Below are 24,577 nucleotides of genomic sequence, written 5' to 3'. Positions count from 1 at the left end.
CCTACTTGTTTGATTAGTGAAAAAAGAATGCTGTTTATTTTTTGTTTTAATTTATAATTATTTAATTCTATTGAAGGTGAATATCTGGTTTTATATAGGTTTTTACATTTGCCAACCTAATCTGTCTGGGATTTATTTTGTTGTCTGAGGTGAGGCGAGGATCTATTTGGAACTTTCTCCTAATTTCTAGGCTAATTTTCATTATTATTTGTTTCTCAGCTTCATCTCTTTATTGACTTGTGTTACCTTATTTATAATATGTTACTTTTTTCATTATTAATACAGAGGATGTTTTTGGAGGGTATATAGCCCTTTAATATTTTTGCCATAATAGCACTCTGTTTTTGTAATTGTAACTTTAAAATATATTTTAATAGCTTATGGTAGATTTCTCTTACTTTATTAATATTTTCCAAACTAATTTTTGTTATCCTCACTTTATTCTTTTAGATGTATTTTAGGATACACACACACACACACACACACACACACACACACACACACACAGACCCTTTTAAAGAAAAACTCTTGTGTTTCCTTTATAAGTGTAATATATTATTTAATAAATCTGATGGGGATTGACATCTTCACAATATTTAATCTTATCATTCAGGAACATGATATATGTCAGATATTCCAGTCTTTTTAAAACTTTTGCTTGTTGGAAGTTATGAGCAACAAGTGCTATGGTAAGTGGAAACATCAAGAAGGAGGGTAGAATCAAGGTCATAGGAAGGAGGACAGCCAGAAGGTAGCTGAGTCAATTAAACGGAAGAGCAGCGGAGAAAAGGCTAGTGGATTCTTGTTTCTGGTGGATAACAACACAGTGAGAACTCTGGAGTGCCTTTAATCATCTACACCAGCCCAGTTTCAAATAATGTCTGTCTGCAATTTCAGTAGTATCCTAAAAGGTGTCCCAGGCTTTTGGAAGCCTGGCTATGGAGCTGTTCTTGTATTCTTTTTTTTTAAAGACTGAAAATATATATATTTAAAGGTAACACAAGCTGTCCTTGAAAGCAATTTAGTTAAGATCATTGACTGGCAGGAAAAAGCACACGATGGAAGTTAGGAACAGAGGACCAGGGGCAGCCCGTCCCCACCCCGAGGGGCAGCGGCCCAGGCACACGCCCGCAGAGGAGAGGGCCAGCGGGCGGCAGGCTGTCAGAATCCGGGACTAGAAGTAGGACAGCTCGTCGTGCCTGGCTTTGTTGGTCTGGTAGCTGGCCAAGGCCGGGGGCTTGTTTTCGTGTGGGAGGCTCTCAAATACTCGAAGGTGCACGAACTCCTCATCGTCAACCTGAACCTTGATGAAGAAGTTTCTGCCGGCGACCACCTGGTTCTTGAACTCCACAGCCTTAAACAGGGAGAACTTCTTATTCTCCTTCTCCTCCAGCTGTGCCTTCACCTGGTCGGCGACGGCCTGGATCTCGGCCGTGGCCGGCTGCGTGGCGGAGGGCGCACCGCACATCATCTCGGCAGCGGTCACTGGGCGGCGGTCCCGAAACAGCAGCGGGCACGTAGGAGCGGCGGACACTCGCCTGTTGTATTCTTATATTGCAATTTATTTTTTAAATTAATGCCTATCCTTTGAGGTAGCCTCTTCAAGTGGTTTTTTTCCCCTGTAATATGAAAAAGTGTAACAGATAATCATTACTTATTATTTTACTACACTACTGAATTTGTCTTGCTAATGTTTTCTTTTAAAATTGTGCCTCGTATTCATAAGTGAGATTTTATGAGTATCACAGTGGACTTGGCCACCAATTCCTTGATTTGGGCACCTCGGCACTCCATAAGCATTGAGAGTGATTTTTACATAAAAGAATGACACACCTAACTTTATGGTTGATGACCACTTGGAATATGTGTGTTTTCCCTCCAGCATCTACATTTCAAACCAACTCCCTTTCTTAAGTGAAAGTCATGTGATTGTCTCTGATCCTGACTGATCTGGCCTGGGGCACGGGCATGTCACTGTCTAGTCATACTGGTCATGCTCAGATTGTCCAGGTTTAGGTTTCATGTCCACTCCTGGAACTAAAGATGGAACCAGCTTTATTCAAAGCACATAGACTGAGAGTGGAAGAGGTATGGTTGCTCTGAGAAAAATCAGAAGTCGAGGAAGTGGGCCATAAAATATTGAATGTCCAGTGTAACCTTGCAAGCCATTTTGAAGAGACTGTACTTTCTCTTGAGAGCATCAAGTTGCCACCAAAGATTTTTTATGGTGTGGACTGACATACTTATATTTGTATTTTAATATATTCAGGTGTCAGGACTAATTTCAAAATTTTAAACTGTTGTTTTCTGTGAGTTTCTCTGCCCCTTAGCACTCATGGATTCTTTTACCTGCACCTGGAGGGCCTTTTCTCTTGCCAGATCACTCTGGTTAGTATGACTCACAGATTCTGAAAGCACAAACAGAGACTAGGACTTAAAAGAAGATTCTGGCCAAGATTTCAGACAGAAAGATTTAGATGCACATTAGCAGAGCAAGTTTTTCCACTTCTAGAAACTAGATAAGATTCAGACTTACAAAGGAGGAAAAAGCCATTACAACTGAAAATGAGGGGATGACATTTAATCCTGGAACAGGGGTGGAGCAGGGCATGGTGGATTAGTAAAAAAATTTTCTTTTAGAGAGTAATTTCTCAAACTGTAATGTACATATGTATCATCTGAAACATTGTTAAAATGCTTATTTTAATTTAGTAGGATTGGGATGAAGCCTGAGACTATGCATTTCTTCCAAGATACCAAGAGATGAAATTACTAGTAATCTATGAACACCATTTTGAGTAGTAAGGATATAAAGTACTAGGCAGTTATTTAGAATTTGACTCAGTGTCCAACTCTCCTTCTTTTAACTGTCCATGCAATATTAAAATCTGCAGTGCTCAGCTCACTGGCCATCAAGTCAGAATGACTTTTGCCTCACAGCTTTTGCTTTCCCTCAACTCCATCATCTCGTTACTTGTGAAGAACCTAGAAACAGGTGGCCCTAACGATTTTATTTGAGCTCTCTATTATGATAGAAAGTAGAGATTTAGACAATTTGGTGGTGGTGGCAAAGGACAGCCTTTTTTCATGTCCATTATAGGACTAGATGTAGTCAGTTTGAAATTTCCCTCTCAACTGGGGTAACAGTAAATATATAAGCCTTTTATTGATTTAGCTCCATACGGGTGATGGATTAGAGCAGGAGGCAAGACAGGAAAAAAAGACACAGGTTGCTGTAATATTCTAGAGGAGAAATGATAATGTTCTAAATTGAGATTGAGACAGGCAGTTGAGATAGAAAAATGAGATCTACTTGGAAAGATATGTCTGTGGAATTGATGGAATTTAGCCCTTGACTTCACATGGGCCATAGAGAGGAGGAAGGAATAATTTTGAATAATATCCAGGCTTAGAATTTGGGAAACTAGATTTTAATATTGTTTATTGAGTTAGAAAACATTGGAGAAGGAGCAGGAAGAGCTGTTTGAGCTAAATATTCAGGAAAATATCTATGCTGAGTGAATTTTGTTTGGAGACTTGAAGAGAGAGTGGGAATTACGCAGACAGAGAAACGGAGTTGGTGATGTTGGAGATGATGTTTCCCAGCAGAATGAATGACAAGTGCAAAGGTGTAGGGATATGAAATGTCATACATGGCTCACTGTGCAGCTGGGGATGGGCATGTGTGGGGCAGGGAGTCAAGAGTAAAGTGAGCTGTGAAAAGTAGGTAGAGGTAAAATGTCAGGTTTTTGAATGCTAAATAAAGATTTAGAAATTGTTTCTGAAAATTAAGGGAAGCCATTCAGGAATCTGAGCAGATGAATGACATAATCTAATATAAAATTTAGGAAAAGAGGAAGGGAAACATCATTTTATCAATGCATTTTTATGTAACAGGGTTTATGTTAGTTATCTTCCATGGAAGAGAATGGCATTGGGCTCCTAAAAAACTGATGATGAATTGCTGCGAGTCCAAGCATGAGAGGTGGAGCTCCATTCATAGGACACAGGGAAGCTTTTCTTTAAGAAATGCACCCTGTGTTAGTATTCATTTTCATAGTTAACGTGATTATATTACCTCTTAATACAATGACCTGGCCACCCTGCACACCCCCACTGTAGTTACTTTTTCTAGGTGGTGGGTACAAAGTCTTCCATGTGTTTGTCTCTAATACACTCTAAAACTTTTAGAAAATCTATAATGCTCCTATTGATACATTTATCCATATAAAGTTAAATAATTTTTTTCTTGGAGACATCTCTCCTATAGGTCTTTACCTATAAAATACAGACTTCTCTCCAGGCTGAAATATAGATGCTGTTTTTGAGACTTCCTTTTACCTTAATTTTGTGAAATCCCTTTTCTCTGGTGTTGAATTGCCCAGTTCCTAGATATCATCTCTTCCTGTTTTGGTTTTACTCCCACATTCTAGTGAAGTACACTCCCTAGTAGGTTCCTGACAAATGATGCATAGGAGATAAAACTTTCTGGTATTTGTATGCCCGAAATGTTTTTATTCTATTCTTCTGATGACTGATATGTCAGGTGGAAATAGGATTTTATATTGCAAATATTTTCCCCAGGAAGATTAGAGATACTGATACATTGTCCTCTGTCTCTAGTGTCTCTGTTGATATGTTCTATACCATTCTGATAGCACATATTTCATGTGACATTGTTTTTATTTTTAATTACTGGAATTGCTTATGATGGTTTATGTAGTGCCAGAATTTACACAGTACTATGATTTATTGAGAGTATATTTTCACTTATTTAACTGGGCAATGGATCCTTTTAATTTGGAAACATTTTTTCTTCATTCAGAGAAATGTTATTTCCTTTCTAAATTTATTCTTTAATTCTTAGAAATTTTAATGTTTAAATGTTGGAGCTCCTGGACTGTGCTTCTAATTTTTGTAGTTTTTTTTTTCTCATTTAATATCTACTTTTTCCTTTTGTCACACTTCCTTTACCACCTTTAAAAAATAGCCCCCATGATATTATCTACCTCCTTTCATTTCCTAAATTTGCTGAAAACAATAATCTACACATCCAAGAAGCATAACTAGCTCCAAGTAAAATAAATACAAAGACAATCACACCCAGATACATCATGGTCAAAATGTTGAAAGCCAGAAATCTTTGAATGCAGTAAGGGGAAAAATAACTCATTTCATACAACATACAAGAAAAGCCCAGTAAAATTAACAGCTAAGTTCTCTTCAGAAAGAATGGAGGCCAGAAGGTAGTGGGGCAACATATTCAAATTGATGAAAGTAAAAAACAAAACAAAACAAAACAAAACTGTCAACCAAGAATCTTATATTCAGCAAAACTATCTTTCAAAAATTAAGGTAAAATAAAGGCATTCTCAGATAGACAAAAGCAGAGAATCTGTTGCTAGCAATCCCACTTTATGAAAATACTATAGAAAGTACTTAAGGCTGAAAGCAGGTGACACCAGACAGTAATTCAAATCCACGCACACACCCAAAGAGTATCAGTAAAGGCAATTATGTGGGTAATTATAAATAACAGTATAATTGCATTTTTATTCTTCTTTCTTTTTTTAACTAATTAAAAGATACTTGCATAACTATATATATATATATATATATATATATATATATATAATTATATTGTAGGGCTTTTAACATACAGAAATGTAATGTATTTGATAAAAACAGCAAAAAGGAGGTGGGTGGGAACAAAGCTTTATTTGAGTAAAGAAATGATATCAGATGTTAGCTTGAATTCATAGGAAAAAAATGAAGAGAATCAAAAATGATAAGTAAGATTAATATAACAATCTCTATAAATACATTATTTTCTCTCTTATCTTTAAAAGACATATAAAATGTAATAATTATAACAATGGATTGTAGGGTTTGTAACATTTGTAAATATAATAGAATAATAAAAAGAGAACAAAAATGGGGGAGAATGCAGCTATATATGAGTAAAGTTTTTATATTTCATTGGAATTAAGTTAATATAAATCTCAGTTTGGAAGTTAAGAAATATATGGTAAGCCCTAGAGCAATTACTTAAAAATAATTTCAAAATATCATTAAAAATTATTAAAGGAATTAAAGTGTTACCAGAAAGTATTCCTTTACCACAAGAGAAGGCAATAAAGGAGGAAATAAAAATGATGTGATGCATGTAAAATGACAGATGTAAATCTAACTATATTCATAACATTAAACATAAATGAATTAAGTAATCAAATCAAAAGTCAGACATTATCAAATTGAATTAAAAAATAAACAGGACCCAACAATATGCTGTCTACAGAAGACATTTTAGATTTAAAGACACAAATAGGTTGAAAATAAAAGGATGGAAAAGATATATCACGTAAACAGAAACCTTAAGGATAAAGACTTAAAACAAATAGACAAAACAAATAAAACAAAAAGACTTAAGTAAATTGACTTATAGAAGTCCACAGAATGTTTGAGCAAAGACTACTTTTCCCTAAGGAACCAAATTGCAGTGACTGAGGGCTTTTTGCGGAGGCTGGTCAGTTATTCCAGAGAGAAAAATTCCAGCTCTTGTCAAGGGCAGAGTAGGTACAGGTTCGGTGGTGTTGTGATCTCAGCCTCCTAGGTGACACTCTGAGAGCTTGGGAGTAGGTGGCCCAGAGAGAGACTTCACCATTTCAGATGTGACTTTTCCATCTGCATCTTTCTTCTACCCTAACCTGTGCCCACATTCCCAAGACTAGATATTTTTCATGTTCAATTTCTCTAAAACTGGAGTCCTCTGCTAGTTTGAGATGGAGTAGTTGCCTAAATAGAAAATGTAGGAAAAGAGATTTAGGGGGGAAATTTTTAAGTTTTCAACCTCAAATATTTTTATTCAATTATATTTTTAAAAACCTTGACCCATAATTCAGCCTTAATCTTTTCTAGACTTTCCAACTGGAATTCACTTTCTCCTAACTGCCATGGCAACTACTTTCCATCTGCTTTTCATTTTCCAAATATTTACCCTTCTCCACCTTGTCTTCTTGCCTTTTTTTCTCCCCCTTTTATTGTCATTTTAGTGGGGTTTTGAAGACAGCAAAGATAAATGTACACTTAATTTACCATGTTTAATCCTGAAGTACAACCCCTCAGAAATAGGTCAGCAAAGTAAAAATAATAAGCTTTTGTTTAAGTACTGAGTCAGTCACACTGATGGTGTTAAATGAACAGGTTACATATTTACTTTGTTACATGTTTTCTCAGCGGGAAGACATACATAATAATACCTACCTCTAGGTCTGATGTGAGAAAAGATATGTACAGAGCTTTCATGGCTTACTTCTTTGTGGCTGTAATCAACATCATCATCATCATTATTTTGGCTCCAAATAAAAACAGTTTGGCCCAAAGTGCTTATATCAGTGTTTGAAATTCTTCAGCTACTTAATAATATAACATTATTATTAAATTTAAATAAGATTATTCAAGTAACCAAGGACTGATATATTTCAAGCTATTGTTCTGTCTTAGTCATAAAGAATTTGCTTTAGAGAGAACATGGATCATAATTTTGTGATCTATTAAGTCTGAACAAGAGATGAGAAAGCCAAATTTAGTTTTGGACGTTGTGGTGGAATGAGGTAATAATAATGTGACCAGAGTTGTATTAGTACTATAAAAATTTAAGTCCTTAGAAATATGAGATTTGTGAGACGTTATTACTTATATATGATATTTGAGGAGAAATTCAAGATATATAGTTTTTTTGGCCTAGTATGCTAATCACATTGTTTAAATGTACATTTTCCTTTTTCTGTCTTTAGATTTTAAATATGAAGGCTTTATGGCAATAAGTCTTCCTTGATTGATACTACTTGCTTGTATTCATAGGTAGTGTTGTCTTTAGTAATGAATAATTCATTTGTAAAATAACAAGCATATTTTCATCATTCCAAATTAACCACATGAGTATTAAATGGAAAGTTAACCAGCTCCTTGACATTCCTGTGAACCAGTAGCCCCAGAGTAAAATATGATTGGCAGAAATTATAAGAACTAAGAATAATAAAAAATACTCAAATTTTCAGGAATGAGAAGTAAATGCTGATAATCAGTCATAAATAATAAAAGTTTGCTATTCAATATTTAATGTGTACATCAATATATTTTAAAATGTGATCAGTATCAAAAGCAAAACACTTCTTATTTGTACAACATTCTTTTCTGAAAAAGAGCCTTCCAATATTCATGTGCTTCATAAATGTTTCCTCTGTGTAGAGACAGCTTTATTCAGGGAAGATAATTTTTGAATGGAAAATTATTCCATTAATGAAATATTTTTCAGGGTGGCTGCTTTGCACACATTTCATTCTACTTACACCTAGAATTGCTGTGTTTTGATACTGATTAATAAGTTGTCTATGTATTTTGTAAACCTTCTCAGGGAAGGTAGTCTGTAAAACAGTAAAATTGCTGGAGCACAAATATTTATCACTGATCCAATAAGATTTTACGTACCCTGTAAATGCAATATTACATATTTTATGCTTCCTCCGTCTTTGGTGCAATATACATTCAGTTTTCTTCCCATGAAGTTTAATTTCATAATCAGTAGATATCTCTGAACATTATTTTGTTACAGCTTCATGGGTACTGGATGTTTACAGGGAGTCATTATTTTTCCCTCGGGTAGTGATAAGGAGCCAGACAAGCTGAACTCACATTGTTTATATTTTGAAATCATGCTTGATATATGTGCTTCTGTCTTCCACTTACTTTGAAGTCTGTCACTAGCTCACCTAACAGATTATGTAGTATCATGGACATCAAAGTGAAGTTCAGAAGAGGGTGCATTTAATTAAATAACAAAATGAAGGAAAATCTGATTCAGTTTTTGGTTTTGGTGGTTAGTAGGGAAAAAGGAATTTTTGATCCTTCCGATTGCTTGAAAAATCTTGTATTACATATTCAAGTATACACAATTGAATATTTGATAATGTGTATGTATATACATGTACACATTTACATTTATATATGCACTGCAGTATAGTAAACCAGTTATAATAACTAGAATTAGTTTTGTGAAGAAGAGGGTTATTCAGTAAAAGAGGCTGGATAAGAAACAGATTTTAAAATTCGATTGCCAGTTCTGTCACTGAACTGTTTTGTGAACTTACACAAATAACTCATTCTTTTTATTTCTTCTCTAAAATAGAGATTGCCACCTCACCTCACTAATGGATTTGTGAGAGGGAATAAAATGAATAATGAATAAATGAATAAAAAAGACTTGAGAAGTAAGTGGCTAGTGACTGCTGTTGAAACACTTCATAGCCTCGAGACTGGAGCTGCAGGAGTACCTAACTTTTTGCATTATACATATTTGAGTTATCAGGGTCTGTAAAGTCAAGTCTTGGTTATAAACTCTGAAGGCAATTGTTCCTGAATCTTGTTTGCTTTAGTGGAAAGAGCAGTAGCGCTAGGTTTCACTGTACTGAGCTCTAGCCCGAGCAATGCCACTCATTCTGCAAGGTCAGATGATATTTCTCAGGAAACATTTCCTCATTTGGAAAGATTGGATGATCATCCTTTTTATTCATATGGTTATTGTGAAGATCACAATACTTTGAAGGCCAGGAAAGCTGTTTGGAAAATGTGAAGTGTTCAGAAATCTGCAATGATTTTCAACTCAAGAATGTTCATAATTTTATTTGTTTGTTTGTTTATTTTAGTTAAACAATTTTCCTTCTACTAGGAGTTCCAACAATGGTTATCAAAGCTCAGACCACACTTTTGTAAACTTCTGGGTCGACTACTTTATCATTGTCCTTTTTTTGGAAAAGTAAACTTTTACTTTTTTGGAAAAGTAAAAGTTATATATATATAAACTGTATATATATATACAGTTTACTTTTATATGTATTTTATATATATATATATTTTTTTTAATGTACCCATATAATCTTTATTCTTTATCAGCCATGATTTAGACAAATTCAAATGAGACCATTCTGTGATCACTAATAACTGTTTAGTCACCAGAATTGAAGACTTCTTTTCACTTCCTTTTCTTATTATATTGTCCACAATATTTGAAATTATTAATTATTCCTATTTTTCAAAATCATTGTTTACTTGTTTTATTTAAAATGATCCATGCTAGTACATCCATGAGTTCTTTTCCCTTCTCTTCCTTACATTTCTATATCCACTCTTCTGCCCATGAAATGTAGTTAATACTCAAGGTCTGCCCTCGTCCTTTTTTTCTCTTTTCTTCCCTTACCCATTTTTATTTCATTATTAAATTCTTATATATGGCTTCAACTATCATTCAAATGGAGTTAATTGCCACTTCTGTCTCTATCTTTAATATCTACTACTTGTCTCTTCTAACTGTCTATTACTCCCCTAAGTACCTTTCAGATTGGAGAAACTTCCCACTACGTCATCAATGTGTCTGCCTTTTCTCACTTATAGTACCTGGGTCATCCATTTCCCCATCTTTGCCAGCTGGAATGCTGCACATGCAGTTGTTGCATACATTCTTTGGTTTATAAAGCCTTTTTACCAATTAAATTAAAAATTGGAAGTTAGTAATTAAGTAAAAATATACTAAATTTTAAATAAAATTGGTTGTGTACATTTAAAAATATGTATGTAAAATTAGAATTGTAAAAAAAATTAAAAATAAGATTACTGTAGGCTAAACATTTATAATAAATTTTGCTCAGTTTTCATGAAATGAATTCAGGCTCAGTGGGAGTTGATATCTTTTTCTACCTGTTTCTTTAATGGACAGAATGGAGTTATATGGAGAGTCAAAATTTAATTCATATCTATAGTACATTGTGTTAACTATATTTTTCTTTTACCTTGTTTCTTAATGAAGGAGACAGATACATATTCTATCATCCAAAAATACTAAATGAATGCTTAAAGAATATGTTTTCTGTACTAGGGATTTTGGAGGACACAAAAAATCAGGCCCAGTTTTTGTGTCAAGGAACTTATGGTCTTGATGTAAACGTATATGAGAGGAGATGTGTGAAAAATATTTATAGGACTAGATAGAAAAAATAAGTGCCTTAAGAGAGAGAGGAAGTGCTATGTGAATTTTATGATATATGGTAAAATATGCGTGCCTTGGTTTTTAGCCTCATATTGAAACTGCAGTTTTTATTTTCCCTAAATGTCTGCAGTTTTTTTTCCCTTTTTTCAAAAATTTGCAATATAGTTGATGTACAATATTATATGTTATGGGTAAACAATATAGTGATTCATAAATTTTGAAGGTTATACTCCATAGTTATTATATAATGTTGGCTATATTCACATGTTGTGCAATATATCCTTGTAACTTATTTTATACATAATAGTCTGTACCTATTAATCCCCTGCCCCTATATTGCCTCTACCCCCCACTCTCTCCCTCCTGATGCACGCTAGTTTGTTCTTTGTATTTGTGAGTCTGTTTCTTTTTCATTATTATCACTAGTTTGTAGTATTTTTTAGATTTCACATATAAGTGATATCATACAGTATTTGTCTTTTCTGACTTATTTCACCTAGCATAGTACCCTCCAAGTTCATCCATGTTGTTCTGCAGTTTTTCTTAATGAGAAGCTGAATTGTGTGGTGGCTAGGCTCATGGCCCCTAGACCCACACAGCCTAGGTCACATCTGTCAGCCATTACCCACTAGTTATATGCTCTTGGCCAACTTAAGATCTCTAAGTCTCATTTTCCTCATCTGTAAATGGGGATAATAAACATAGCACACACTTCACATGATCATTACAGGATTTAAATTACATGTATTTATAAAACACTCAACAATGTCTGCTTTGTGGTAAGTGGTAAGGACGTGAAAACTTAATTTCTTAGTGATAATTACTTCTGGTTTTACTTGGCTTGGATTTATTTAGGTCTCATATTTACTTACTTCTAAAACTTCAGAATACTCCCATCTAAGAATCTGACAATAGGCAATGATAAAAGGTTTTGATCATAAAATCAAGCAGATATTGGCAGATTTCATCCAAAATTACGGATGAAAAACATACTATCAGTATAAAATTATATGTTCTAAGCAACATAAAGTATTTTGATTTTAAAAGGTATAATTCAAGCAAAAGAATTTTTAAATCTCAGAATCATAAAGAAGATAATTTCCCATTTCTCCCCAGTATTTGTCCTAAAGTATGTTATCTGGTTTTTGTAGAAATCTCTAGGGACAGGTTAAGTTAAGAATGCTATCAGTATGTATGCAGTAACCACTTTTATTCCAGTCTCTTTCAGCTGTAATGGGTAGTAGCAGCTCAAAATGTTCAATTTTAATTTCCCAGCTCTCCTTTAAAAACAACCTTTACCAAGTTGGAATATATGCATTTATTTATTAACAATACCCTGCAACATTAATCCCTATTTAATAGTGTTCCAAATGCAGTGGAATTTAATTTTACATATTAGACTTGTGAGAACCTAGTTGAAATATGCAAGTCTTGATTACATATAGCTATATTTGAAAGCTGAATTTCATTTTAATGTTTCAATAGCTATTTCTCAGAACTTCATGATGAGATATGACCATTTTCCATTATTTCTACAGTATGACATTAATATTATAGCATCCTTTATGTTGGGAAATTAACATAAAAATTTTGGTGGCGAAGTATATATAATTCATTTTTCAGTTATGGATAATTTGAATTTGAGAATTTTTTGTTGTTTCTGAAACTATAGTCATTATTCACATTTGCAAATTGAAAAGGATTTGAGATTAAATTCTTTGGACACAAAAGTCAACTCCACAATTTGTTCAAAAAAATCATGAGCATGCATGATGGGAAAGAAATGATAAGTGTGTTCAAATAGAGATATGATATATTTCATAGCAAATTTCTAATCATTTACAGGAATATCTGCCAAATCATTTGGCTCAGAATGTTTTTATTGTATTATATATGAGATGTATTATTATAATAAAATATATCTTTTGAAAATAACAGTTTATAAATATATAACTTATATGAAAATATAACACATAATGCTTCATTATATGATCTTAAGGTGCAATATATAAATACAATTATATGAAAATTTAGGCATGGAATCTATGTGAGTAGTCACTTCTAGGTGTTTTTAAAAATGTTTCAGAAGTAAGTCAGAACTAGAGTTTAAGAACCTGTTTAAAAACAAGAGTGGCTGAATCCTATGAGTATGGAACCAGAGACCCTTAAAGCCCGCATAATCAAAGGTGAAGATGATTCCAGCTTGAGACTGAGTTATCTTAAAAATGGTCTCAGCTGTAGAAAAGAAGAAGGGTGTAAAGGAAGGTCACCCTGAAAGAAAATGTAATAAAGCAAATATTTAAAGTTAAAGTAATCAAGAAAGGGACCAGAGAGGTGGTGCCAATGATGATGCATATATGAAGTGGAAAAAAATGAGAAATGTCCAATATTTATGATCAGTACAGATAAATACACACAAAATAGTGACAGAACATTAGAGATGGTTATTAACTAGAATGTGGCTCTAGAAGATAAGACTGAAATAACTTTGGAGTAGTCCCCACTGATTCTTACCTTCATCCTTCACCTTTATTCCAGAACAATGAAGGAGTTCAGTACCCTCCCTTATTCTTCTCCCCTTCTTCCCCTCCTTCTCTCATCAAAATATTTTTTAGCTATTAATTGTACTAAATTAGTCTCAGGAATATAACTGATTGATGTATCTATCATATTATATATACGGCTGCCTATTCTTTCCATTTGTTATATTGACCTTGGGCCTAATGTTTTCTCTCCTTTAACCTGGAATTTTCTGATTTCAAGTTTTGGATGGATTGACTAAATCTATCTGGTTAAGCAACTCCACATTCATGTCCCTCATTTAACCTGTCTATAAAATGGATTGCTTGCTGAAGTACAATATCAAATAAACTTTAAAAAATTTTTGGTAAAAATGTCTTTCTTTAAATCACTTGTAAAGTAAATAATAAAGAAATATCAATGTACCCGAGACATTAGAATTTTTCCAGCTTACAGTGCAAAATTATGTAATTACATGAAACTGGCTAAAGGATAAATTGAACTGTAAGAAGTATTCAGATGTGATAACCAGGTCAATCAGTTCTGCCACCTGAATTGCTGTGACGAAAGTTCTTATGCACCTGCTCAAACTACTAATATAATTATTAAGAGAGAGGAATACTCTTGTTCATGCGGATTCTAATGTAATATGATTTTGTCTACCTTTTTTTTTTAATGAATGAGAAGATAGCATAATTCATCCTTAAACATAGGTGCATCACACACCCAGTCTCTCAAATGGACAGATAATGCCTAATCACATTTTGAAATGCCTGATACCTATTTTGTTCAAGCTTGAAACGTATTTGATTCTGATCATTATTCTTAAACGTAGTTCTTGCCTTGATTTAATGTGGTTATATCTTTCTTACATTTAAAAAATCCACTTATTATTTATTATTTAATTTCCTTGCATTTGCTACATTATTAGTAGAATATTTTAGTACCTAACCCTAAAAGTAGATTCCTTCTTTTAAAAGAGTTTCAATGAAATAAAAGGGAAGCTTCATGATCTCCTAAGTGTTTAGTAAATGTTCTCAATGGTGATAATAACTTTTTGGTAGTTTAGGTCCACCTACAGTATAACTTCAGACAGATTTGGTCCAACTTACAGTATTATTTCAAAGCAGATTTGAAAGGGAATCTTGATTTTTATTTCAAACTCTTTTGCTTACATTTATATAATTTTTGAAGATAATTTATGAAGATGATCTGATAATAAATTCCTTCTTAAACCCTTTATAATGATTTTAGAGTTCTTTCAATTTAATAATTAATGCACACATTTATTTTAAAAACACTCATTTTTAAATTTTTTACCTTAAATTACAAAAATGAAATGCATTCAAAGGTGGACAAAACTAAAATACAGTGAGACTACAAGAAGCCATGCATTGTTTAGAAATGAATAATCATTTAAATATGTTCTATTTAGGAAGTGACACAAGGAAGTTTGATTTACAAAATTGGTTGAAATATGCTAATGAAATCAAATAGCAAATAGAACCATAATTTTGTTTGCTACTTTTTACTGTCACTGATTTTAGTTGTTGGTTGAAACAGAGGGATAGTAGATGCCTTTTTAAAAAATCCATGTTTATTTGTTTTTATATTGATTGTCTTTCCTAGAATTTAAATCCTTTATCATTCTGTAAGCATTGTGAGGATTGCCTTTTTTCAATCACTTTGCTTTCTGAAGCACCTTCAAAAAGCCTCTAAATACTTCTAGATGTTCAAAATCCTCAAAGTTATATTAAATGATATCTATTTTTTTAGGTAGGCGAAAGTAGCAGAGAAAGACTGGGTACCTTATCCTTAGTTATAAATCCGAAATAATTTAAATGATTTAGAAGTTAATTCGAGAAAATAATTCTTTTCAAAAACCATATACCAGTTATATAATAAACAAAACAATTATTGCTATCTGTCTGGCTTTTGTTGGATATTACCTATTAATAGAATAAATTCCATGCTTTGAAATGAAAATAAACTGAAGATGGCTGCACAATTCTAGGAAAAAAATATGTGTTCTTTCAATTTACCAGAGATTGTGAAAGCTTATTATTGAGGAGATCAGGATTATACTTGTAAAGAATTGGATGTGAAACCATAAAATACATGCTCATTGTTTCATGTGAGTGTTCTTAATAATGCCTCAAGATTTGTGAAAATCAGGTAAAGCCATATGATGCTGCCACAAGTAAGTCTAAAATGCTATTAACCAGGTCTAGTAAAACTCCAGTGTCTTTTTACCACAGATGGTACAGTTATTTCGATGGAATTACAGCAATATACTTAGCAATTATATTGCAGGTATTAATGGAAGATAACATTGCCTTAGAACTAATGAGTTAATAGTATTGATACTTTGGGATAGATAGATCCTTAGGGAAGAATATCAGGTATTAGTTTACTAGATAATTTTATGCTTTTATTCAATGGACATTTGAAGATTTTCTATAATTTTTGTTAAATAAACTTGAATAAGACAAGTCCCTAGATATAAGGAGGTCAGAAACTATGGGGTTAGGGGTCTCTAAACAAAGAATGAACTTCTAAGTGGACACAGTAGTGGGAGAAACAATTCCATCTGGGGTAAGCATTTGTGCTTTCAGTAACAAAGACTATGAGAAAATAGCTGACATTTTAGGTTTATAGGATATGTGCAAAGGCATAGAGATGGAAGATATCTTTTTTATATATATAAGATTATGTGAAGTAACTGAAAGAAGCTAGAGTCTTCAGTACAGTGTAAGGAGTGAGCATTGTATGAGTGGAGTTTGTAAATGGGGGTAAGAGTGAGGAAGTAGATGAGCCTGGAAAGATAGCTCAAGGAGATTGCAAGTATATTTGAATGGTGAGTTGTTTGGAGTTTGTCTTGTATGAAATGAAAATCCATAAAAGTTTCAACAGGGAAAAGACAAGACCACAACTGTATTTTAGAAAGCAACATGTGGTGTCAGAGTGGAGGTGTGGGAGATGAAGAGATAGGATAGAGGAGAGGAAGGCTATTGAATGAAATACTTCAGTAATAAAATAGGCTCTCTTAAAAATGGGCTTAGATGAATTAGACATAGAATATCCACACTGAATGGCATAAGGTTCCATCAGTTCCGCCTTAAGGTAGTTATTAAACTGCATGGGTTTTCTGGAGATTTTTCTAGAGTTGAGATTACCAGGAACACTACTCCACAGTGTAGTCTTATGTTCTTGGGGCTGGCACTTGTTCTTTTATAAGGAATGAAATAACAGAATTATAATTTCCTGATGTATTTTTAGGTGACTATTTTACCTTGCTGCTATTCATCTGGCAAAATGAAAAAATCCTTAGGAAAGAACGAATTTGCCTTTTGACACTTAAGAAATTACAGGTAATAGTCAATTATCTATTTGACAGAGATGCAAAGTGTGGATTTTTTTTTTCTGCTCTGTGTTGACATTAGAGTGACCTTTGGCTCATCTGGCACAGAAGGTTCCAGTCACATTCAGTATGGATTATGACCCACTGAGCTTGTTCTTAACATGTTCTTATAGTCAGCAGATCTCAGGAGGGACTCTCTGTGGAGTATGTTGTAATCTTCCACTGGATGCTTTTTTCTTTTTTCTTTCTTCTTTTCTTTGCTTTGAAGAAATGGACAAGAAAGGTGTCTCTGCTGAAAGCTGAGTAAACCTGGAGGGCAAGTACTGACATCCATGAGATCAGAGTCACTTTTGCAAGAGCCAACCAGCAGGGTAAACATTTTGCTATCGCTTTAATAAATGAGACTAGTTGGAATGGCATCGGATTGGTTAATCTGAACAATTTTCATTTTCATAGGCAGCTAGTAGTCACTGAGCTTTCCTTATCACACAATTATTTTTTTCTAATTTCCTTTGCCTTTTCTCTCACTTAACTCCTCAGTCCATATAAACCAAAGGCAGCATTCTGGAAAGTGATGTGATTATTGGGAACATTTTGTTGATAAAAGATACTCACCCAACAGGAAGAAATTAAGTTGTTACTGACATTTTTCCATAGAAAGTGGAATTCTCTTCAGCTGAAATCCTACACAATGGAATTTCCACTTAGCAAACTCTCTAAGACTGTGAGAACTTCCTGGTGATATTAGATACTGCAACTTCAGAAATATAGACTTAAATGAATAAATGGCAGTGGTGAATATGCTGTGGTGCAGAATTCTAGTTCTCTAGGGAGTGTCCAGTATCCTACATAATAAATTACAGGAAACAATTAAAAATAAATTAGGACAATGCTGTACGTCTATTTTATACTTACACTAAAAGCCTTGGAAATGTTTGAGAAAAGTTTGTTTTTTTACATTACGTTTTCAGCCAAGTAGCTATGAAAAAGCTGGATGAACACTACATATGTGAGAAGAGTCTTCAAAAACAAAATGTTTTAAATTTCACCCAAAGCCAGGATTTAGTTACAATCCAAGATTGTATCAGCGGAGTAGTACCCAACGATGCCATAAATGTTTCCATCCACAACGGTGGCCTTGAATGTTTTGAAGGCTTTCAGATACATGGATTATTATCTTCGCATTAAATTAGAGAAGGAAGGCTTTCCAAGGTGGCCGTTTATACCTTTTGGTGGTATAGTCTGAACCAATCATAAGTCATCCTTTGAAAACTTCCTTTAAATTTTATTATTGATAAAGTCCTCAATGCCATGGAAAGACCAAGTGTCTCATTACAGGATTTAATAAATGATTAAGTAAGATAGCATTTGTTTTCCTCTAGTGACACAGCAAGATTCAGGTTAAATCTATTTCTTTAAATTTGTAAACTGGTTAATGTCAATCAAAGATGAGAAAATTAGAAAATTTGTCTATGTTGAGATTTCTTTCCTCAACCTTATGGTGATTTCAGATATCTAGGGTGATATTTTGATTATGTTATTATGATTTTCTCTTTTTACTTTCTGTTTATAAGTATTTCCAATTAGCTAAATTGAAACTTTTGTTGGTTTCAGAAATAGGGTAGGTGGTATTAGGAATTTTATAACAGATATACAAAGATCAAGATAGAATTAAAGTTTAATTTCTGAAAACCAGAAAAGAATTTTCCACAAAAATAATAGATTTGAAAGAAGAACTTGGAATGGATATTTTCTAAATTTTCTTAACATACAATGCCCAGACATAAACAGCACAGACCATGGAAATTTTTCCCTGAATACAGAGAGGGCACACCTTCTACCTTCATGGATAATCCTTATGGCTTGGTAACCACAGTAGGAAGATACCGTGTAAGAGCAGCAGATAGGTAGCTCAGAGCCTGTCCTTTTTGGCCCCAAAGAACTTTGAGAGATAAAGGTGGAAAAAAACAGATGAATAATGGAGTGGAGAATATGGGCCCCAAGCTCCCATTTTCAGACTTTGTCTTGAACAGAAGGAGGCATGTTATATAAGTTGAAGGAATTGCCAAGGCTAAGAGCACTTGCCTTGATTCATTTCTGGAACTCGGGAAGGAGATTGCCTCTCAGATGGCCATAAAAAACCTAAATGTTGGAACTTAGCATGGTTAGGCTGAAGAAGAGAGGTGGTTTAGCTTTCCTGAGTTGCTTGCCGTACCTTGAGATGTGGTTTGAATCCCCAGTATTCTTGTATGACCTTGTTCCCAGTGGAACTTCTGAGATGATGTGACTCCACTGTAGTGGTTCGAAATTACGGGTGTATTGATTATTTCAGGCTCTGGATGGAAGATGTAGAAGAGATTCAAGGAGATTCTTAATACCAGCAAGGGCTGGGGTGAGGCCCTGTGAGTCAGAGCTCGCCACCAGGCCTTGATGAAGACTTGCCAGCTCTATCTATGAAGTCCAGTAGGGGATTCCAGCAGGGAGAGCAGCTGCCAGACAGATAAGAAACTCCCTCAGAGACCAGAGAAGCCAAAGGGCACAGGACGTGCCAGCACTCCCTCCCTCTGATGTCATGAGAACACTGTAAGACTCCTAATATACCCAAACCCCACTCTGAGAAAGAAAAGAGTAAAGGGGCAAGAATATAAAGAGGGAACATCTTTCTAAAAAGTCTGAGCAGTGCAAAAAAGACTCCTTAAAACAGTTCTGTGAGGAATTGGGACTTTGAAGTATAAAGCCAGAACTGTAAAAACCAGAAGAGAGTGAAATACTGTTATTTGGCAGGAGTAAGTTTTCTTTTATATGGGGTGGGCTGCCATAGAAGATTAGGCCAGGTTTAGAGAACAAAGACACTGTATTTTCTACATATCTCTGAGAACAGTGTGAGAAGATTTAAGAATCCTCCATATATGATGTTCTGTGCTCATCTGGGTCTCATAACCAGAGCAGAGTATTGCTCCTATATAAGACAAACATCCCAAATTGGAAACCTCTGCATTAAAAAAAGAAAATTTATTAGTATATTAGGAGTCTATTGCTTTAGAATGAATGATCATTAAGTTTAGCAGCTTAAAACAACATAAATTTATTCCTCCTAGTTCTGTAGGTCAGCAAGCTCAATGGCGTTCTTTGCTTAGTCTCCCAAGGTGGAAATCAAAGTGTCAGCAGACCGGGGCTCTTATCTGGCTCTGGGGAGGAATCCAATTCTAGCTCATTTATCGTTGGCAGAATCCAGTTCCTTGTGAACTGTAGGTCAGAGGTCCCAGTTTTCTTCCTGGCTATCAGGCGGGGACTACTCTCTGCTCCTTGAAGCCATCTGCATTCTCTCTCATGTTGTTCCTTCCATCTTCCAACCAGCAATTGCAAGTCAAGTCTTTATCCTGCTTTGAATCTTTCTGAGTTCCTTTTCTGCTACCAGTTAAAGAAAACTCTGTTTTTAAAGAATTCATGTAGTTATTCACTGGAATAACCTCCCTTTGGATTAACTCAAAAGTCAGTTAACTAGTAACCATAATTAAATCTGCAAAATCACTTTTGTCACATAACCTAACATAAATACAGGCATAATATCTCTTCCAGTTCCTAGTCCCAATCCTGTGGATTAGGGTGAGAAATCATGGGGACAGGGAGTGGGGAGAGGAGAATCATTTTAGGATTCCTCCTAACACTATCAATTTTCTTGTGTACTTTTTGGTATAACAGCAGGCCCTAATAAGAAACGTACTATTGGTTAGGAAAATAATGCTGTTGATAACTGCCATGATCAGTTACTGACTATTGATAGTACTATTAAAGATTCATGAACATTATATATTGCCAATCATGAGCAAATATTTATTGAATATTACCAACTCTGTTACGTGTGGAGAGCATGCTCAGGCAAAGTGAACACAGTGCCATCCCCTATAAAGCTCATAGACATAAATAGATGATTACAGAACCATTGATAAATGTTATATATAGCCCATATAACATGTGCTATGGAAAGACAGAATCAAGTGATGTCAGAGAATTCTTTGAGAAAATCATGTTATTTGCTCAAAGTCTAGAACTTTCCCTCCCAATGATGAAAACAACACAGGCCTACTGCAGAAAAGTGGAAAACATAAAAGAGAATAGAATGATGATCACATACAATCCCATCTTCTAGAAAAACCTTTATTTACATTTCAACATATTTCTTTTATGTGTTTCACATATACGTTTCATATGTATTTTACATAGTTGAGGTTGAAATTCATATACAGTTTAGTATAGCTCTTTTATATATAAATGAGTAACATTTTTCTGTATCTTAAGAATTTTATAAATATTATTGTTGATTATGTAGTAATATTTCATCATGTGGATGGACCAAATTTTAATTATCATTTCATCTATTATTTAATTTTTAATTTTTTTGATATTTTATAATTATAAAGAGCTTGAAGTCCACTGTTTTTTCCACATTATGGTCATAGAATTTGTTCTAGGGCAGAACTGTGGGTATTCATTGGCCATACAGAAAACACGGTAAAAGGAAAACTCACTTTATATATATTGAAAACAACTATAAATAATTATAGACTAATTACTAAGATGAATACAATTAATTACTTATGTGAAGGACTATATAGTTTAAAATAGTCAAATAATTTCTTTTAACTGAAGCAATGAGGATATTGTATCTGAGGATAGTCAAATGACTTTTCTTCAAAATTGTTTTTTTCATACTTCATATTTATGGATTGTATTAGGTAGGGCTTTTCAGAGAAAAAGAACCAATAGGATGTATGTATATACAGATGGTCCCCAATTTATGATGGTTCAACTTAACAATTTATTTTTTGTTTGTTTGTTTGTTTGTTTTTACTATAGTAGTGTGAAAGTGATACGCATTGGGTAGAAACCATACTTTGAATTTTGAGCTTTGATATTTTCCCCAGCTTTCAATATGTGGTACGGTACTATCTCATGATGCTGGGCAGTGGCAGGGGCCACAGCTCCCCGTCAGCCATGTGATCTTGAGGGTGATAATTTTGCCCAGTTATAGGCTAATGCAAGTGTTTGGAGCATGTTCAAGGTAGGCTGGGCTAAGCTGTGAAGTTCAGTAAGTTCAGTGTATTAAAATATTTTCAACTTGTGGTGACTTCATTGGGACTTACCCCATCATAAATTGAGGAAGATTTGTATGTCTTTATATACGTATGCATATTTTACATATTCGTATGTATAATCTATACATATGTATATATGTGTGTATATATGCAAGAGAGAGAAATAGAGGGATTTTAAAGAATTGCCTTAAGTGATTGTGGAAGCTGGCAAGTCTGAAATCTGCAGGGTAGGTCTGCAGGCTGAAAACTAAAAGACAAGTTGGAGTTTGAGTCTGCAGGCAGCCTGCTGGTAAAATTCCCTCCCTCTTAAGGGTGATCAGTCTTTTCCTTAAGGCCTTTAAGTGATTGGGAGAAGCTCACCCAGATTGTAGAGGACAGTTTGCTTTACCCAAATTCTACTGCTTAAAATGCTAGTCTCATCTTAAATGAAACATCACAGAAACATCTGGAATAAAATACCTAGGTACCATAGCCTAGCTAAATTGGCATGTGAAAATAACCATTATGCAGACTCATTCTCAACTATTGGCAACGGATATGGCTGTTAAGGTTTGCATGTGAGTTCCTTGTAATCCAGAATTCAGTAGACTTAATATTTCCTTTCTGGAAGACATTATGACATGAGATGAAAAAAATCCAAGAACTAGAAGGCATTAGTCATTGTCAATATAGAACTAGTAGTAATAAATAGGACTCATAAGTATCCTTAAAGGGCAAAAATTATTTTCTGCTCTTAAGTGTCCTAGTAGGAAGATTAAATATTATTTACTGATTTGATAAAAAATCTATTCAATGAGAACTCTTTGTAGTAATGGTCATTTTAATAAATTAAGATTTGAATTAGACAATATTTAAAGGAAACACAGTGTTTTAATTTTGGATGCATGTAATTACTCAAACAGGAGGAAATGAGTAAATGGACTAGCCTAAATGCTTTTCTGAGTGCAAACCATTGGGGAACTTTCTTTTATGAATAACTAGGGAAACATTGTGATTAATATATTTCCTTGTATAAATTGTAGAGAAGCTTTCCAAAATTGGTCTTTAACTTGCTTATTTAAAATAAATTCCTAGCTATTTTGTCTATACCATACATTTATGGAATCTGAAAAGGATTGGATAGATTAAGTAAGATAAACTTCAACTTAAGTCCCTTCTAAATTATTGAAAATTCCAAGGGATTGTGAGTTAATAAAATTTATCATGCTTGTGTTAATCTTTGGAATGTAAAATTTTTTTCCACAGTGGAATTCTGTGGTTTGTTGTTTGTCAAATGATTGTTTTATCAAATATAGTAGCAGGAATATTATTGATAAGTAAAAAGTGATAAATTAGAAAAAGTACATATAATGTGATTTTTGGGAATTTGTTTAGACTTTTAGTCTTATGTATAGGAATATCTTTTAATGTGGGAATAAAAATGCTTGCTGTAGGCCTATAGGAGTAGGCCATTTTAAACTGGCAGCATTTAGTACCTAGCAGTATTTTTTTTTAATTTTTTTATTGAGTAATGTTATTTTACAATGTTGTGTCAAATTCTAGTGTAGAACACAATTTTTCAGTCATACATGAACATGTATATATTCATTGTCACATTTTTTTTTTTGCTATGAGCTATCACAAGATCTTTAATATTTTTCCCTGTGCTATACAGTATAATCTTGTTTATCTATTCTGCATTTTAAAATCCCAGTCTGTCCCTTCCCACCCCCCACCCCCGTGGCAACCACAAGTTCATATTCTATGTCTATGAGTCTGTTTCCGCTTTGTATTTATGTTTTGTTTTGTTTTGATTCCTCATATAAGCAATCTTATATGGTATTTTTCTTTCTCTTTCTGGCTTACTTAGAATGACATTCTCCAGGAACATCCATGTTGCTGCAAATGGCGTTATGTTGTCAGTTTTTGTGGCTGAATAGTATTCCATTGTATAAATATACCACATCTTCTTTATTCAGTCATCTGTTGATGGACATCTAGGCTGCTTCATGTCTTGGCTATTGTAAATAGTGCTGCTATGAACATTGGGGTGCAGGTGTCATTTTGAAGTAGGGTTCCTTCTGGATATATGCCTAGGAGTGGGATTCCTGGGTCATATGGTAAGTCTATTCCTAGTCTTTTGAGGAATCTCCATACTGTTTTCCACAATGGCTTTCCTTGCTTCCCTCTCCCACTCTTAATGATTTAGATGTCTTCTTTTACAATTTTGTGTTTATTCTTTTTGTAATTCATGGCAGTTATCTCCTTTCCAGTTATGAGTTTCTCATTTTTGTAGCATCCTGCTTCTTTTCTATTTAGAGTAGACCTGACAATATTTCTTTTAGCATGGGTTTAGTGTTGCTAAACTCTTAGTTTTTGTTTGTCTGTGAAGTTCTTTATCCCTCCTTCTATTCTAAAGGATAGCTGCATCTTTTTTTCATTCAGGACATTGAATATATCTTGCCACTCCCTTCTGGCCTGTAGTGTTTGTGTAGAGAAGTCAGCTGAAAGCCTTATGGGGGTTCCCTTGTAACTCACTCTTTGTTTTTCTCTTGCTGCCTATAGGATCACTTCTTTATC

The 24,577-nt window shown here is 34.0% G+C and overlaps 1 protein-coding gene across 1 annotated transcript; it reads right to left on the bottom strand.

Moving 5' to 3' along the window:
* Positions 1 to 999: 999 nt before the first annotated feature.
* On the bottom strand, positions 1,000 to 1,499 carry LOC105091805 (cystatin-B). The gene has a single exon (XM_010983381.3). It carries the CDS (start codon positions 1,469 to 1,471, stop codon positions 1,175 to 1,177), a length of 297 nt encoding a protein of 98 aa, XP_010981683.1. The 5' UTR covers positions 1,472 to 1,499; the 3' UTR covers positions 1,000 to 1,174.
* Between the last annotated feature and the right edge of the window lie 23,078 nt (positions 1,500 to 24,577).

Source organism: Camelus dromedarius, chromosome 1 (assembly GCF_036321535.1).
Source record: "Camelus dromedarius isolate mCamDro1 chromosome 1, mCamDro1.pat, whole genome shotgun sequence".
Lineage (NCBI taxonomy): Eukaryota > Metazoa > Chordata > Mammalia > Artiodactyla > Camelidae > Camelus > Camelus dromedarius.
The sequence above is the reverse complement of the archived record's forward strand: the minus strand, read 5'-3'. Positions and strand labels throughout refer to the sequence as shown.

Excerpts from the sequence above, each read along its gene's own strand:
- LOC105091805 (XM_010983381.3), bottom strand. The coding sequence starts at position 1,471 with ATGATGTGCGGTGCGCCCTCCGCCACGCAGCCGGCCACGGCCGAGATC.